Source organism: Ambystoma mexicanum, chromosome 2p, assembly GCF_040938575.1.
Source record: "Ambystoma mexicanum isolate Mex_15411 chromosome 2p, UKY_AmexF1_1, whole genome shotgun sequence".
Lineage (NCBI taxonomy): Eukaryota > Metazoa > Chordata > Amphibia > Caudata > Ambystomatidae > Ambystoma > Ambystoma mexicanum.
The window spans coordinates 527,607,983-527,626,370 of record NC_090923.1 but is presented as its reverse complement, the minus strand read 5'-3'; the positions used below and the strand labels follow the sequence as shown (position 1 = coordinate 527,626,370).

The window sequence follows — 18,388 nt, the reverse complement described above, 5'->3', positions numbered from 1 at the left end:
TGGCTGCAGCCACTTTGCAGTCCAGGCCTGCAGCATGCTCTTCCACGATGGCTACTCAGGTCCTGGGAAAGGAGGACAAGCTCCTTGACTCCCTCGGGAGGAAAATCTTCGCCAACTCGGCCTTGCAGCTCAGGCAGGCCAATGCTAAATTCATATTAGCGGGAGCTAACATGCGGATGTGGAAAGGTCTGTCGGAGTTTGAGGAGTTTATCCCGGTCGAGAAGCTGGAAGACGTTAAAGGAGGCCTATCCGACGACAAGGGTCTTGGCCCAGAATCGCCTGGAGGCTGCGGCTTATCACGTAGACACCTCGTAGCCTTATGCTGGGGGTTGATACCTCATGGCAGGCGTGGTTGCATGCAACTAAATTCTCAAAAGAAGTGCATGACAAGGTGTTGGACCTTCCGTTCGATCGGAAGGAGCTCTTTCATTCTACAACAGATGTAGAGCTCACCAGGACGAAGGATAGCACTCAGACAGCTAAGTCATTGTCTGTCCTGGTTAAGGCTCCTTTCAAAACCCAGAGACCGTTGTCGCAAAGTCGACCTTCCTCTGGCTTTCGGCGCTTCCTCGACCACAAATCGCCGAGAGTGGATACCCCTGCGGGGAATAACCGCCGTAGGCAACAACGGACGTGGTTTTTCTCCCGCTCCTCAGCCGCCTCCTCAGGTTCAGGTGGCACTGCCACCGATAAACCTACTAAATGAGGGTTTTCCGCGCTCGCACGAGACACCGGTGGGAGGACGCATTGCGCCTCATTGGGAGGAGTGGCAGACCATCACAGAAGACAGATGTCTTGTCAGTCGCTCGAGAGGGCTTCCGCTTACCCCTACCCCACCCCTCAACCCTCCTTTTCAGTTGTCAGTCCCGCCCTCACTCAAAGTTTAGAAACTTCTGGACCTCAGAGCTGTGGAACCCGTTCCCCTTGGGGAGCGAGGGGAGGGCTTCTACTCCCGGCTGTTTAAGGTGCCCAAACCCAACCAGGCTGGCCTGCGCACCATCCTAGAACTTTACCAGTTCAATCTTTTCCTACCCCAAGAGAAATTCAAGATGATCACGCCCAGCCAGATATGCTCCTCCTTGCAGATGGGCGAATGGCGGATCTGTTAGCCACGTGTCAGATGTTTGCGCAGTCGGAGAGCATGTCGGCCTGGTGGTTCCAGAGGCTTCTGGGCCTCATGGCCTTGTGCGTGCTGGCTCTTCCTCTTGCTCGTCTCAAGATGAGACGGACCCAGATGGCTCTTCGGAGTTCCTGGCGTTAGGCTGTGGACCCGGATTCCAAGCTGATAATGATTCCGGATTCTATGAGTGGACCTGGATTGGTGGTAATCTCTCAGCAACCTGTCGGTGGGTGCGGGGTTTCAGGACCCAGCCCCCACGGTGACTATCACGACGGACTCCGCCCTTCTGCGGTGGGGTGTGACGTTAGATCGTCTTCAGGTCTCGGACCTCTGGTCGCCTCAGGACAAGCTCCTGCACATAAATCATTTGGAGCTTCTGGCAATCTTCCTAGCGCTCAGGGTGTTCAGACTGCTCATTGCCAACAAGGTGGTCCGCATACGCACGGACAATGTGGTGTCAATATATTACATCAACAAGCAAGGGGGAACAAAGACCCCCCCCCCCTCTCGTGGCCATGTCCATCCAGATATGGAAGTGGGCCGTGCTTCATGGTGTCTGGCTGCTTGCAGTGCACATCCCGGGCCAGCTGAATGTCACGGCGGATGCCCTCAGCCGGCGGACAGTGGTCAGCTACGAGTGGGAGTTGAAGGCGGGGGTCCTCTCATGGATTTTCTTGCGTTGGGGTACACCGGAGGTGGACCTCTTCACTGCGGCGGTAAACAAAAGGCTTCCTCAGTATGCCACCAGAGGGGGGCTGGGAGCCTCCTCTTTGGGCTGGGGGATGCTCTCGAGATTTCATGGCACAACATGAGAGCTTACGCCTTCCTGCCGTTGCCTCCTAGTCCATCAAGCAATTTGGAAGCTGAAGAACCCGGTGAACTGTTCCCTTCTACTCATAGCCCTGTGGTGGCCGGCCAGGGTTTGGTTCTCAGAACTTCAACACATGTTGGTGTATCCGCCGATCAGGTTACCAGTGACCCCCGATCTTCTTCATCAAGGGGAACAGCAGATGTGGCACCCCTCCCCACAATTGCTCAGCTTGGCGGCATGGTGCCTGAGTTAAAGTCTTTAGAGCATCTTGTCTACGGATAACATGCATATTATCCAGGCAGCCAGGAAACCCTCGACCAGATCCCAATACAGGAGTAAATGGCTCAGGTTCTGTCATTGGTGTTTGGAAAAGCAGTTGAATCCAAGGGTGGCTACGATTGACACGGTGCTGTCCTTCGTGTCCGTCTAGCAGAGTTGGGTGTTCACGTTCTGTCATGCAGAACTTAACTTTCGGCGGTTTCCGCTTATCTTTCTACAGACCAATGCTCTTATTCTCTTAGTAACCCAGTGGTTAAGAGGCATTGTGCTCGCTTGACATGCCTCTACCCTCAGGTTCGTAGTCCGCACCCGCCATGGGACCTAAATGTAGTCCTGACGGCACTGTGCCATAAACCTTTTGAACCCATGGCCACGGTGGACCTCAAGTACCTATCCTGGAAAGTGTCCTTTCTGGTCGACGTTACGTCAGCAAGGAGAGTGAGTGAGCTCCAGGCCTTGTCAGTGGAGCACCCTTTCTTGGTCTTTCACAAGGACAAGGTAGTCCTACGGACAAAACCAGCCTTTCTACCGAAGGTGGTAACTGAATTCCATCTGAATCAGTCGATCTCCCTACCGGTCTTTTTTACAAACCCTGCCTCAGAGGCTGAAAGGGTTCTGCACTGTCTTGATGTCAGAAGGGCTCTTAAGTTCTACCTTGACAGGACTTCCAAGCTTAGGAGGAGTTCTCAACTTTTTGTGACCTTCGGTAACCCTCAGGGTAAGCAGGCGTCTAAGGCGACTATTTCTCGGTGGATCGCCGCCTGCATCACTGAGTCTTTCACCGTCCAAGGGCTGAAACCTCCTAAGGGTATTCATGCACACCTGGTGCGGGGCAGGGCAGCCGCGGTTGCTTTTCAGAAATATGTCCCCTGGGAGTCCATCGCTAGGGCAGCTACTTATGCCTCCCCATCTGCTTTTTGTAAGCATTATTGTCTTGACATGAGCTCAAGAGCTGATGCTCAGTTTGGTCAGGCTGTGCTGAAGAACCTGTTTCAGCAAGGGTTATTTCCATCCACCAATAGTTCCTGTAAGGAGTGCTTGGGAATCTCCCATAAGTATGGAGGAAAGGGGACGGGACGTAGGAGTATAACCAGGTTACTCACCGTAGTGACGACCTTACTCCTAGTCCATAGTCCCCTTTCCTCCATACACCCGCCCGCCGTCCCCTCTAATAAGGTTCCTCTGTTATTGCTAATAGGTCTCTGACCTGGCGATAGAAAAGGACTGATGGGCGATGCGTGGGGCGGAGCCAACGTGGGCGGGGTTACGGCCGAATGCCGGGCCCCACGCAAGAAAGAGAGGAAGGACACATTTTGGATGCTTTTTACAAAGTGCTCCGGTCCCGTCCCACAGGACGGAGAGATGTCCCATAAGTATGGAGGAAAGGGGATTATGGACTAGGCAGTGCTCCAGATAAGATTTTGAGGTGGAAGTATTTTACGCATGATTTTTCAAATTAGAGTGTAAATGCAATTTCAAGAGAGTAAAAATGAGTTTTCTCCTGTGCAAGAGAGTAAAACTTATCCAACCCATACGTTATGGGTATGAACACATTTTAAAAGGGTGCATGCTTTATTGTGTTGCTCGCTTAGCTATCACAGATTTGGTCTTTCAGTTGGAAATTCACCATCATGCATAAGAAGGCTATGCTGCAGACGAAAGAAATGCTACAGTGCCATCTAGTGGTGGAAAGTATGTTTTTTTTATTGAATAAAACAAAGCGTACTCGGTACGCAGTACAAAATTAAATGATCCGTATTTGCCATATTTACATGCGTAAAAGGGCAAGATACGCACATTAACTGGTAGGCTGGGACTAGGAGTAAGGTGGTCACTACGGTGAGTAACCTGGTTATTGCTTAAGACCGTGTATGTGTGTATTGATTAGAAAACTGCAGACAGTGTGAAGTGGCACCAACAACACCAATGAGGTTTTGGCTGTTTTGCATATTAAAGAGCTTTTTGGGAAGATGAGAATGACCAGATCTGTCATATGTCTGTGAGAGTTGTATGACTGAATCGCTAAATACCTAAAGCACGCAGGCATTGGTACGAGTTTCCTTTTTGAAAAATGTTTAAAACAAGTCACCCTAACAATAAAGCGTTTGTAATATCAAGCATGTATACAAGTCTGACCATCAAAATCTTCAGCTATCAGAGTGGAATGACTGCTAACAACTCATAATTACTTGCTGTGCTGTGTATCAGCCAGACTATGAGGAACAAAGTTGGCTTTGGATCAAAAAAATGACCACCAGTAAAAAAAACAATGTTTAACTCTCTATTGATTTCAACAGATAACAAACATCAACAACTACACACATCACCCACAACTGGCACTTTGTGTTGGGATCCGCACTCGATTATCCTTTTCCTTGGTGCATCGGCCCAGATCTCTCCTTGTCGGTCCTTAATGCTCAGTGTTCGATTGTCTTTGGCTCCCGCATTCGGCCCTTTGCGGCATGTCCCCATCTTCCATCGAGTCCCCTTGCTTCCTTTGATACTGGGGGGGTCAGTCCTTCTCGCGTCTTGCCCCTCCGTGCCGTTGAACAAACCTGGATGAGAGTTCCATGCTAGCAATTTAGCCCCGCTCTCCCCCTCTCCCTCTCCCCTCTGCATCGCTCTGGTCCACACTGATGTTTCCACTGTAGTCTACTTTTTCAGGTCTGCCCACCACATTTCCACTGATGGCCCTGTGCTAGTGTTCCATGCCATCGCTATGCAGCGTTTCGGCAGGATACATATTAGGTCTTTCATTTTGGCTATATGTGTCCTTTGTTTGCCGCCCCAATGGAACAGCCCCAGGAGGTATGACTCTGGCGACCACGCTTGCATTTGAATCTCTCCTGCTTCCGCCCTCGTTTTGACTGTGTTCCAAAAGTTAAATAGAGCCAGGCAGGCCCAGAACATATGTGTCATAGCTGCCTCTTCTGTCGCACAACGTGGGCAGATACGGGTCTGATCGCGTCCTAAGCGCGACATTCTCTTGGGTGTGATGTACACCCCGTGCCTGAGGTACAGCTGCATTTGCCTAAGCCTCGCATTTCTAGAGACTTTTTTGGCATACTTAAGTATCCTGCTCCACTCCATCAGTGAAGGGCCTGTGGAGTTCCTCTCCCCATCCGGCTCTAGCTTGCTACGTTTTCTCATTGTTGCTACACAAGAGTTGTTGGTAGAGTCTGGATATCGTGTGTCCACCCTCCGATACGTTGTACCACGCGACCAGCACTCCCTTTTCGTCGCCACCTCCCAGCAGTGTCCTCCACCTCTTCTTTATCCTCTGTATCATACTATTGTACAGCAGGAATTGTCCGCTGTTTACGCGCTGTACGTCCATCAAAGTTTGAAAATCCACCCATTGCCCATCTTTCCATAGGTCTCCGGTCTGTGCCACTCCCTTGTCTTCCCACTGCATGCGGTTCATAGTCTGGGACGGTGTGTGGATATCGACTAGTCCTGCAAAGGGAGACAACCAGTAAATTAAAAATAAAATGCCGCTCCTCTGGCATTCTGCTGCCCTATGCCTGGACCTAGTCGGCCTTGTTGTAAGTAAGTCTATTCCCGCAGGTCAAGGCTTTACTTAATGTCACTAAACCAAAAGCGCTTCATAAGCCAGACACATTGTGTGGGCTGCATTTACTGTGTGATCTACATGTATAGAATTCTTTGTGTTGCCATGTGGAGATTTCATGTGAAATGCCATCACCTATCATATGCCATATGTAATGTCCTCTGGTATGCTAGCTGTCTGTATGAGCAATGCATGTTGGGGGTAAGAGGAGTGAGTTATGGTTGTGTAGCTGACCAAAACAGGTGCATTTCTATGGTTTTTAGATTGTGTTGCCTACCACTATTTTTCTTTGCAGTATATTGATAGGATGTCCTCTTGTTTGCATGCCCACGCTCTCGCAACTAAATTTCTGTGGGTCGTACAAATGATAGTTGAAAACCCATCATGATGTCAATTAAGATATTTTAGATTTTAACTTTGCTGTACCATGGACCCACTTAAGATATTGCTCAGATGTGACTTATGTGAATGGCGGTGTACCACGGACCCCAATCTGAGGACATTTCGCTGAATGCAGATATTACTCCCAATTGAGTTTTATAGGTTTGTACGCCTACGCCCCAGAACCTTCCCCCACATACCTTGTGGGATGTCCATCCCATTGAGGTGGGACTAGTACTTTTGCACAGCAAGCAAAAAAGAAGTCCTTCAAATTTGGGAGTGAGTTCTGGCAGGCGTGGGCTGTGCCCTGACATATGCCGACTATGCCAACTGGCTATGCCAACCAATCCCTTTTTCGGAGCCAGTCGTTCAGTGTAGCACTCCTCCATGTTTTTATTTTCCTCCCTTATGTTTGTTTTGTGTTTTTGCTTCGCCTGGACATCCACTGGTTCTTCTCCATTCGGTGGGTGTTAATCTGAGGTTTTCATACTAGTCACTTTTGGGAGTGGGACCCACACTTTTTGTGTCTGGAGTGCGTGGGACCCAAACACTGCTGGGGGGACGCGCGCTGAGCCTCGGAGTCTTTCACACCAGGCACTCAAGAACTGTTTTGTGGGCTCTGAGTCACGCACCCTTCATAACACCTCAGGCACTTAGTCGAGTCAAGTAGCAAGACAAGGTAAGTGACTTTCCTTTTTCTACTGCATCCTGGCATGTGGACTCTTTTATGGTGGTGTACGCATCAGGAAGGGCCTGGCCAAGACCTACAACCAAGGGATCTCTCACCGGTGGCAACACCGAGAACCACTCCTGGACTTCAACATCAGCTAAGACTCAGTCACAGTTAGTATGTGGGGAATCAATTTGTGCCCCCCCGTCCCCCTCATTGGTTCTAGAACTTGATGACATGCCATGACTTGTAATTAATGGGCTTGATCAAGGATCTGCTACCTCAACAGCCCCTAGCTCCTACAATGCCTGCTCCTTCTGTGACCATGCTACACTCTTTCATCTTCATCTGCACCTAGCCTGCCAACTCTTACTTTGCCAGCTTCTGTCCGGTGTTGCCAATCGATCCACCGCCTGAAAATGCGATCGCTACAATGAGCAGGTCTTCGGGTGAAGACACTTCCAGATGACATACAGGAGGAGCTTCAGTCCTCCACCAAATTGTTCCATGAAAGGATTAACGGTTTGGTGGAATTCATAAGCCTTGCAATGCCAGTTGGCATGTCTAGCGAGCCGTTGGGTCATATGGTTTGACTGCTTAAGCATCCCCATGCAAAAGGATGTGCTGGCTGAGGCTTCTAAGGTTTGGGTCAAACCTCACTGGGCATCGCCGGTAAATAAGTGCCTGCTCCTCAGAGACAGGCAGCTGGGCTTCAATTCGGTCAAGCTGATGGTGTTATTGTTGCAACTTCCTTTTTCCACAAGTGGTTCTCTTCGAGCAGGTCTTCTGGCACAGGACTGGATCATGGACATTTAACAGACAATGTTGGCGTGGTGGTCCAGCGCCTTCTGGAGCTCATGACAGCATGCATTATTGCAGTCCCACATGCTCTGCTTCGAATGAGAAGAATACAACTATGCTTGTGAGTTCACAGGAACTGGGCATTGGATCCTTCGGTGCCCTTATTCCAGTTCTGAAGGTCTTGCTTCCAGATCATCTCTGTTGGTCTCAGGATGCAAATCTGCTGGCAGGCAGTCGGTTTTCCAGATCTCTCTCATGAGGTGGCCAGGAGTATAGACTCATTGATGGATTGGTGGGGCCACGTTAGGCCACCTGTCCATCCACAGACTTTGGTCTACCCAGGAGCACAAGAAACACATCAGTATGTTGAAGCTATTTATTTTGCGTCAATAGTGTTTCTTTTATCTCTAAAGAGGAAAACAGTTCTAATCCAAACAACAACACGACCTGCATATACTGTAAAACAAGCATGGAGGAATAGTCTCCTGCTCTTTGCAGACTGGCAGTATAGATTTGGGCTCCAAAGAATTTAGTCTTGTTAAGCTGTTTGCCTGCCAGAGAATCAGAATGCTGAAGCAGACCTTCCCATTAAAACCACGAGCTTCACTCTTCCATAAAGCACTTGATTTTCCAGAGATGGGGTGCTCCTAATCTCGATTTGTTTGCATCTGGAAGTAACTTGAAATTTGAGTGGTTTGTGTCTAGGAGCTTTGGTCATCTCTCTCAGTGAGATGGCTTTCAAATCCCTTGTAGAGAGATGGGCCTTTACTCGTCTCTCTTCTCCCTCTATTCCAAAGACCCTCACCATGTCATGACTGACTCTTCATAACACCTCAGTGGTCAGCACGGATCTGGTTCTCAGACCAGATAACATTGACACAACAGGGACTGACTTTTCTGTCTCTTTTCATAGAGCTGCTCTCTCAGCAGGAGGGGCAGGTTCTTCAACCACCCAATAAATTGCCGAGCTTGGTGAACTGGTTCATTTAGGAAACCTTCCACTCATTCTCAGAATAGGAGAAGTGGATCAGGTTCTATCACTGGGCTAGAGGCAAGAACATTAACCCTCTAAAGTGCTCCTGGATCATGTATTGTTTTGTCGCACCAAATGAGCGCAGGCTTGCAGTGTGCTGCACTGACTTGGCAGCAATCGGTGCTTGAGTGCTGAGAGAGCAGTCGTCTCTACGTCCAACCCTATTGTTTGTTGACAACTGGAGGGTATGTACAGAACATACCCACTAGTTAAGAAACCACACCCTTGTGGGATTGGAACTTGGTTCCGAGTGTAATTTCTCCCAAATTATTCAAGCCTACGGCATCGGCAGACTTAAACTTCATTACTTGGAATACTGCATACTGTGTGTCGGCGACATCAGTCGGGCACATCCGCAAGATACAAGTGCTGTCTGTTCCGGAGCAGCGCACAATGTTCCACAAAGATAAGGTGCTTATATGCACCAATCCTGACTTCTTAGCAAAAGTGGTGTCATCTTTCCTCATTAATCAGATTATCAGGCTTCCACTATTGTTCCCAAACCCACAGTGTCATGCAGACATGAAAAGAGCACTACAATTCTATTTGGACAGACTCGCCTGCGTAAAAAGCAACCATTGCACACTGGATAGTAACCTGTATAATGGAGGCCTATTCCTGACCGAATAAGACTATTCCGAAGGGTCTTCACGCCCATGTTTTTCGTTTCACAGCAGTGGCTTTCCTGAGGAACGTCCCGTTGGAGGTGATTGTCAAGGCAGCAACATGATTTTTGCAAACGCTACTGCATGGATACCAGTAGAAGAGTGGACTCTAGTGACAGGTGTTTCTCCAAAAACTATTTGCTTAAAAATTGTACTGGAAGATAATGCTTGGTAGTCTTCCATAAAGCATGGAGGAAAGGATACTGGACATGGAAGTAAGGAATTGTCTTTCAATGGCGCTCACTCGTTTATTGCCTTAAATGAAAGAGTGACTAGTGGAAGTGTTATAATGCACATTTTGAGCAATGAGCTTGCTGCTCAGTCGCAGGTCATCGCTTTGAAAATTGGCCTTGACTTGCATTTTTTTTGGAACCACGTGACATGGGCATCATGACCCATCGTTACGACAAAGTTTGTTTTGACAACTCTTTAATGGGATAAAGGAAAAAAAGTCACTTGTGCGGTCTGAAAGCCTGTCATTTTTTTCTTTTGTCAAAATGTCATAACCAACACAGACACATGGAAAGGTTGCATAGTGATCTAATCACTATAGCTTGTTTACCATCTGCCTGGTGTATTATGAAGGTCTGATGTCGGAGTCATCACTGACCATGTAACTAAGGGACAGCGTTCTGTGGGCGCTGTTGATTTCTTTCTTGGGCTTTGCAATACATGTTCATTTACCTTCTTAAAGATAGTGGCAAACAAAAATGACAAAGTTCAAATACATATCGGCACAAGTATGGCCTAGACCACCACCTCAACACAGCCCGATCATTAACGTTTTCCCCAAGTGTGAGTGCATGTGAGTTCAGAGGGAGGAATGCTTTCATGGGTGGTGTCACAAATTGAGAATAGACCTAAGAAATATTTCACCCCATTGCTCTGAATAATTCAAATTAAATGTAGAATCTGTCCTGTCTGCTTGAGTCCAGTGCCATATGCAGAAGGCAGGTAGGTGAAGGATCAAGCGAAGCAACAACTCTAGTTCCAATGTGCAAATCTACACAGAGGACAGTGGGGGGGGCAAAGGGGCAGTTCATTTACTAGCAGAAAGCACTGATAGGCCCAGTGTTCACGCAGTCTACAGCAGGGTCGGACTGGGACATAAAACTGTCTCGGGAACCAACATAAAAGTGGCACATAGTTGCAAATGGGAATTCATTCATTTTGGAACACTGTTTGAATAGTACCCAAGGGAAAGTTTTGATAAAATATGATGCAAATTGTACATTTAAAAGAATAGTTATTCAGCAACAGTGGTCAAAACTATTAGCCGCACAGTGAAGTCACTCATCAAACCTGTCAACTTTGGCCAAAAAGTGCCCCACTTTGACCCAAAAAACTGGCCCACACAAGCATTTCGCGTTTTTGGTTCGGCCATGGGACTATTGCCCTGAAGGCCAGTCCATGCCTGGTTTACAGAGCTAAATTTGTTTCTGGACATGCATCAGAAGGGCATCCAGTTTTGAATTCTGGGATATGTAGTTCCTCATCTTTCAAATTGGTGGGAAAACTACAAATCCCAGAATTCTAAGCTAAAACAGAACTGGATGGCTATCCGATCCATGACCATGAGAAATTTAAGTTCCTTCAATCTAAACCTTGGGGAAGAGTAATTCGATATGCATGACTTCACTGGTCGTCCTTTGTTTTACAATTTGCACTGCAAGAGCTGTTGCAGTGTGTGTTTGCTCAGTGCTGTGGGACCTTAACTTACTGAACTAATGGCACGTGATGCCGGGCCAGGCTGAACGATACGTTTCTGCTCCTGCTGGCTGAGTAGTTGCTAAGCAAAGTGCTCCTGGCTCCACTGTTTTGCAAGACACTGAACATTTTATTACATTTCTTTACAAAAGAACAAAAGGAAAAATAAAATGCTCACTTTCAGTTCAGGCCCTCAGCTCAGGCCCTCAGCTCACCCTCGTGATGTCCCTGTGGTCTTGCTAATTGCAAATTGAAAATCAGGACAATCGCCATAGAAGATCTGACCTGTAGCCCGAAGCAGCATGACTGTGTGAAAATGTTTATAATCTCTATGCTGCCTTTCAAATAAATAATGCCTGAAACAAAATAACTTTCTTCTAGTTTGCCCATGAAATCAAGGTCTGGCGGAGTCTATGAACTGGAGTCTCCTGTATGCTTATAGAGCCAGTCAGCTCATCGTTACCTGCTTTGCATGGGGAACACAAAGATTCAGGTACTGGGCAGCTTTCAACACAATTTGCGCAAAGTCGGCTGATCTTTGACCCGACTCTACTGATTACAGAGCGGTCACAGCAGCAAAGCTGCATTTACTAATGTGGCCTCACTTTCCCTATGCTCTTGTCTGCCAAACAAGGCCCCCTTGACAGACGGCACATCCAACAGTGCAAGAGCAAGACTGTGCAGCACTTGCTTATTGCAGCCTTTCCAAGTCATATTGAAAAGCACACTTAACAGTATAAACGGTATACCGGTATGAACAACGTGACGGTTATTATTGTTCAATTATGTTGTTCCCGGTATCTTTAACGGTATACCGTTATATCCCTAACGGTGAGTAATCTTTCCTTTATTGGCACTTGTATGGATATTGTGTTTAGAGTATTTTATTTCTGGAGGGATGTGGAATGAGTGGTTGTAAAAATGCAATGTTACTAACGAGGTGTAATTGACATGAATGACCCCTTGTAATGCTTTGCCAAGGTCAAGAGTTGAAGAATTAAGACTACAAACTAGTCTCTGGAGGATTAGAATAATTTGGTTTCTTTTTTCCTTTTTGTGCTCTTTCAGTTGCAAATATGGGATACTGCCGGCCAGGAGCGATTCAGAACCATCACACAGAGCTACTATCGCAGTGCTAATGGTGCCATTATAACCTACGATATCACCAAGAGAGCAACATTCCATTCAATTCCTCATTGGATAGATGATGTGAGAAAATATGCAGGCTCAAACATAGTACAACTGTTGATTGGTGAGTTCAGACCTCTCATTTGCTCAATTAGAACTCTTGTTCAGGTGTTGAAATGCCAATATATCAAGTAAATATCAGCTAGATCTCATAATGGAATTGTGCGTTCACTTTCCATTCTAAATCCCTCCAGTAGCTAGGACATTTTAATGGACCCTTTTATAAATTACTAATATTCCTACTTCATTGAGGTGGTAGCCAAATGCAACGGTTGATGCAAAAGAAAAAGTAAAGTAACCTTTTTTAAACTCCTTTAATGTCCTATTTTTATAGTTATCAGTTTCAATTTTCCCCTAACTTGGAACATATTTTAATGTTTTGGAAGTGTGGATTTCACAATAGATTGGCATGATATATTTACCTTGCTTCCGGTTCAACAAAATCTATTCAGCTGTTTGCCAGTTTGCTGATTCTCCTGATTAAAAAAAGTCCTTGTAGGCATTTTGTTCTCTCCCATGATCCACCCTTGAATCGAACAGCCACCTTACTTTCCATGTTGGCGCAATAGCCACACCTTTTGGTTTCTTTTTCTCACATGAAGAAAGATCTCTGTACTGTCACTTCACCTCATTGTTCTTTGCCTGATGGGTTCAGACATTCAGATTCAATTGTATCTCTGTAACTGGTTTTGTTTGATAGATTTCAGCTATATTTTCTTAGTCCATGACTCTGTAGTTTGCAGTTGCAAAACACATGTTGGGAACAGCTAAACGGCTTTTCTGTCTATCTGAACCCATTGGAAATGTTTGGTTTACCTCCATCCCAAGCACTGAGGTTTGCTGCCTGCTTCACTTTCTTAATAGCCCATTCATAGAAGATTGAATTGATGTATCCCACTTGGCTTGTGTAATATAAATCCGACATGGGGGCACTATCTTGGGTGAGATTAGTTTGTCAAATCTTTAATAGCAGCACTGTCTTGAACACAGACAGAGCATCATTCCCATCTCCAGGCATTCCCAGACTGCGGTCCCCCACCCCTATATCCACCCCTTTCATTCCATTGGTTTCAGTGTAGTGATGGTGATATTCTATGACCTCATCAAGATGGGTTTGTTTTTCACACACAATACCAAGCTCTATTAAATGCTAATCCTACATGAGATAACTTTGTCAGTTGCATAAAACGAATACAATTGAGTATTAAGATGCTCATAACTGTGGTTGTCTGGAAGCAACTATGTCGGTGTTCTTTGATATGATTTTGGCATTGAAAGCATTCTGCTCAAATGTTGTTCTGGTGCAGCATTTTTAAGGGTATGAGTAAATGTATTGTTAATTCCAAAGCTTTTTGTTTCTATGTGGCCTGCATTCACATTAATCAAGATATTCTCCTTCTCGCCTAAATGGAGTCCTAATGCTAAACAGAGACCTAGTTCTTGTAATCTGAACACAGATGTCATGTTTACATTATTTTGACACGGTTACGTTTCTTATCAACTTTCTTAATGCATATATTTGCATTTTTCCCTGACTGTATCGTCCCTTGGAGGGTGTGATCTCATCTGGCCTCAGTCTCTTAAATGTTCTGAATGATCAATGCAAAAGAAATGTGGTCTTTCTCGTAATAGTATTCAGTTGTCTTTCTGAGATTGTCTTTCCTCAATCATTAAAGTATTTGCAATGACTTTCCCCAAGCAGTAAGTTAAAAGCAAATAAGTTGAAAGTACTATATGAACAATATTGAAAAGGAGTGTGGGCGCCCCTCTACTCAGAACAAACATGGATCAAATACTCTGTTCTATGGAATTTCTTCCACTCAGGAGGGTCTTCAACCATGGTTTAGCTCACTGCACCCTTCACAGAGGATAGAGATCCATTTGCATATCTTTATTTGTCCCACCCACAAGGGCAGTCCAGCACCGAAATGCTAGGCAATGCTCATCTGAACAAGAGTACCATCAGCAACCCCAGACACGTTTCACCTTGTTGGGCCTCCTTTCTAAGGCACAGTGAGCAAGGGGTCCACATCTGGATTAGCCTTAGTTACTTAGACCCTCCTGAATGGAAGAAATTCCATAGAACAGGGTATTTGACCCATGTTCGCTCTCACAGGGGCTCCACACACCATTTACATTTTGTAAAACCTGGGCGTTTCACCCTAAATAACCACGGGTAAGCCAGACATGGATCTCTTGCTCACTATGCCCTAGAGAGTCTCAGTTTCACCTTGCTGAGGAGGCCCAACAAGACCGAAACGTGTCTGGGGTTGCTGATGGCACTGAGACTTGCCTAGCATTTTGGTGCTGGACTGCCCTTGTGGGCGGGATAAAGACTGATATGCAAAGGGTTATTTCTCTCCGGTGAACGGAGCAGTGAGCTAAAACGTGATTGTAGACCCTCCGGAGCGGAAGAAATTCCATCGAACAGGGTATTTGACCCATGTTCCTTCTCAGTAGAGAGGCTCCCACACTCCATTTCAACTATACAAACAATACATTGCCAAAAAGATAGTAAACACAAGTAAAATCTGCGTCACTATATAAGCTTCTAATGAGCCGATTGAATCGGCGAGGACCAAAGAGAAAAACTTGTATATGCATAATTTTCTCTATGCAGGATAACACATTTTCTAATGTGGGTGTATATGCCTATAAGGTTTGCATAATTATGAATAAATATATACAACATTTGTGTCCAAGCCCAGGCACATCCTTTTGAATCCGGAATGGTATCTAGGGACATAGCATTGTGTGCAAAGCCACTTGTTCATGAGTTGCCAATGAAAGTGTATCTGTCACTTTTCACTTTTTCTAACCATGGCAATTTGAGAATCTTATTGCGAGTACATTTAATACCAACTCCTCTGATCAGATAACCAATGCTTTTTGCAAATGTCTCCCATCCTGGCTCTTATATCTAGAGGGAGCTGGTAAAGTGCCTTGGCCCATAACGTCTGTCCCATTTCAGTGGAATCCAGCAGTAAAGTTCTGTGATATGTTGCATAACCAGATTCAGTGAAAGAAAACCCTTTTTGTAAAAAAAAAAAAAGAGAAAGGGAAATGTACGTCATTAACAGCAAAATAGTTTTTTGTAAACTGAGGAATGTTTCCAGGGAACCCTGATTAGTTTAGTAAGGAAGGACTCTAGGAAGAGGTAGTAGTCTGATAGCATCTGGTTTCTTATAAAGATGGTGCAGGGGAGAGGGAATTCGGTAGACCTAAAAAACGAATTGAGAATAATGGCCTGAGCATGGTTTTAAGTCACGTTATGTTAGATTTCTTAAGCACACGGTCACCCGAAGGTATCTTGGTGCTAGAGAGAAAGGCAGAGTTCAAACCAGGTGCCAACAGGGCAGAGGCCGATACCTAGAAGAGCGCAGTTTTAAGTGCGTTTAGAAAAGCCAGGTGATTCGATAATTTCCTAATTGATGGCAGCCCATTCCATAGGTTGGCAGCAACTATGGAGAAGGCACGACCCCCTATCCTCGTGCGACGAAGCCTGGGTACAATAAGATCCGCAGAGAACCGTAGCAGGTGCTCAGGGTGGTAGCGGGTGAATTTAGACTAGAGAAATTCAGCGCCTTGAGAATGGAGAGCCCGGTGAACTATACACAGAGATTTAAATCTGATACGTTGGCCCACAGGCAGCCAATGCAAGGATCGTAGCACCAGAGATATATGGGCACCATAAGGGGTGTTGGTTGCCATCCGGGTTGCAAATGCTGTGCAAGACCATTAGGTTGGGCTGAATACAACAAATTGCAGTAGTCTAAGCGAGATAGAACCTGAGCCGCAACTACTTGAGGGCGGAGAGGCTTGGTGATTAAAGGGAGCCCTTCTTCAAGACCTTAAGTTGGTAATGGCCTGCTTGGCAGACTGCTGCAACTTGGTTCGCCATGGACAGGGGCTGAGAGAATAACCCCCAGGTTTTTCACTTTACCAACCGGAGTGGGGAGGGGACCAAGTGTAGAGGGCCAGAAAGAAGAAACCCAGAGTGAGGGATCAGGGGGACACCCAACCACCAGGACCTCCGTCTTGTCTCTGTTCAGTTTGAGCCAGTTGTAGTCCATCCACTCACCAACGGCAGTAAAGCAACTCTGAAGGCACAATGACACCTCAGCCCGGTCACGATCTAGGCGGATCAGAATTTGGGTGTGATCGGCGTAGGGGTAGCAATTGAGATCGTGGGAGCCGATGAGACACACCAAGGCCCAAATATAGATGTTAAATAAGATGGGAGACAAAGTCAAGCCCTGCGGGACACCACAAATGAGGTGACGGGGGTGGAAAGAAAAGGTGGCATAGAGAGAGTCTGCGTGCGATCCGCTAGGAATGAGGTGAACCAGGCTAGTACCTCACCAGATATTCCTATCTGGGCAAGATGACAGCAGGAATGGGTGCCCGACAGTGTTGAACGCTGCTGATAGATCTAGTAGCCCCCACCCGACCTGAGTCCACCAGCTTGGACAAGTCATCCTGGACGGACACAAGCACACAGTCAGTGCCTGTGCCAGGTCTGAAGCCGGCCTGTGTAGAGTTAAAGACATAGGTTTCGAGAAAGGACGAAAGTAGGGGTCATAGGGTCTAAAAACAAATCTCAAGTCAATATAAATTGTCTCCCTAGCTGAAATGGACTGCTGCATTTGGAATATATAGTCTATATAGTGGAGGAACAGGAGCATAGGACCAAACGTTTGTCATATTCTGGATACAGGCATATTGCCAGGTGGCATGCAGGAAACTTTTCTTGCTTTCAATTCAGTGATGTGCATTTGGCCCCTGTGATGGGTGGTGAGACTTGTTAAACGCTCTGACTGTTAATGAAGACAGCAAAACCAGTAAATAAGAAAGGCCCATATTAGGTATAGTTTTCAGACTGCAATCATTCCAACACAGAATATAGGATGTTTACATATTCAGATTTTCTTCATAATTCCTTTGAGTTTATAACATACAGGCTGACGAGCAGAAAGAACAATGTGAACCATATGGTTGTCATCTGGATGTGTCCATAATGGAACAGGAAACTGAACAATGTCTTGCACACTAACATTTTAATGCCAACAGTGAACAAGAATACCCCAATGATAGGTTTATAGAGAGGGTGATAGACCTATCTGGTGCAGAGAAGTTATTTACAGTGTTACATTTTATTGCTTACGTGAGTGTGAGGGAAGAATCCAAAATGGCCGCCGTATTCCACGCGGGAACGCTTGCCATTTTGTGAACATCTGAACAGAACTGCGTCACATACGATGAGGCAGTTGACTCCACTGACTGGTCGGGGCACTTGACTGAGATTTTAGCCTTGACACAAGGAACCTCGGCAGAGCCGGTACTATGGGGCCTTGGATGTTTACTGGACATTATGTCCCTTAAATTAGCCTCCAAAGGAGGAACCTTGGCAAAGCTGGTAACAGTGGAGTTACGGTCGACAACCTCTCCCTGTGCCCCCTCAACAGAACCGGTAACACCGCGAGTGCGGGAAAGATGAGGAATCCACCTCACAGACAAGACCTTAACAGGCCTCTCAGTTCTGTTGGTACATACCTTAGCTTCATGAAGAGGAACCTCGGAACAGAGTCCGGTCTTAATGGCTCCCCCGAAAGGGTCCCTCGAACCATGGTTCGGTACAGAAAGCCTCAACAGGGACCTCGGGGCACACCCCAGTGTCTGTGCGGGAAGCTCCTAACAAGGAGACCTCAGCGCGAACTCTGGTACCCAACGACTCAGCACGACGAGGCTGGCTATTCGCACCTGATCTGTGAACCTCGGATCGTGATCCGGTACAGGCAGGCCCCTCGCAGAAACCCTCGGAGAAAAACCCTGGTATGCTTATTAGGCCTGAGAGGCACCTCAGGGATAACCCCAGTAGTAGCGCTTATGAAGCACTTCCTTGACCTGGAGGACCCCGGGAATGAGTCCCCCGGCCGGGGTGCCCTGAAAAGTAAAGAACTTACCGGCCGTCTCTTATTTCCGCCAATGAAGAGTTGGAAATGCTATGGAGGAACCTTCTGGAACCGAAAGGGAGTCGCACAAGAATCACAAGTCCCAACGGTGAGCCGGTCCCAGGCCACTCCAAGCAGAGAGAATGGGGTTCCGCCATAGCGAAGCGACGCTCGCAAGAGGAACAAGTGGAAAATCCCAGATGCTCCAGCA

General features: G+C 46.6%; 1 protein-coding gene across 1 annotated transcript in view; it reads left to right on the top strand.

Moving 5' to 3' along the window:
• Positions 1 to 18,388, top strand: part of RAB43 (RAB43, member RAS oncogene family) — a 227,567-nt gene that overhangs the window by 134,119 nt on the left and 75,060 nt on the right. The window contains exon 2 of the mRNA XM_069643955.1: positions 12,107 to 12,290. Coding sequence (XP_069500056.1) covers positions 12,107 to 12,290 — 184 coding nt within the window. The remainder of the gene's footprint in view (positions 1 to 12,106; positions 12,291 to 18,388) is intronic.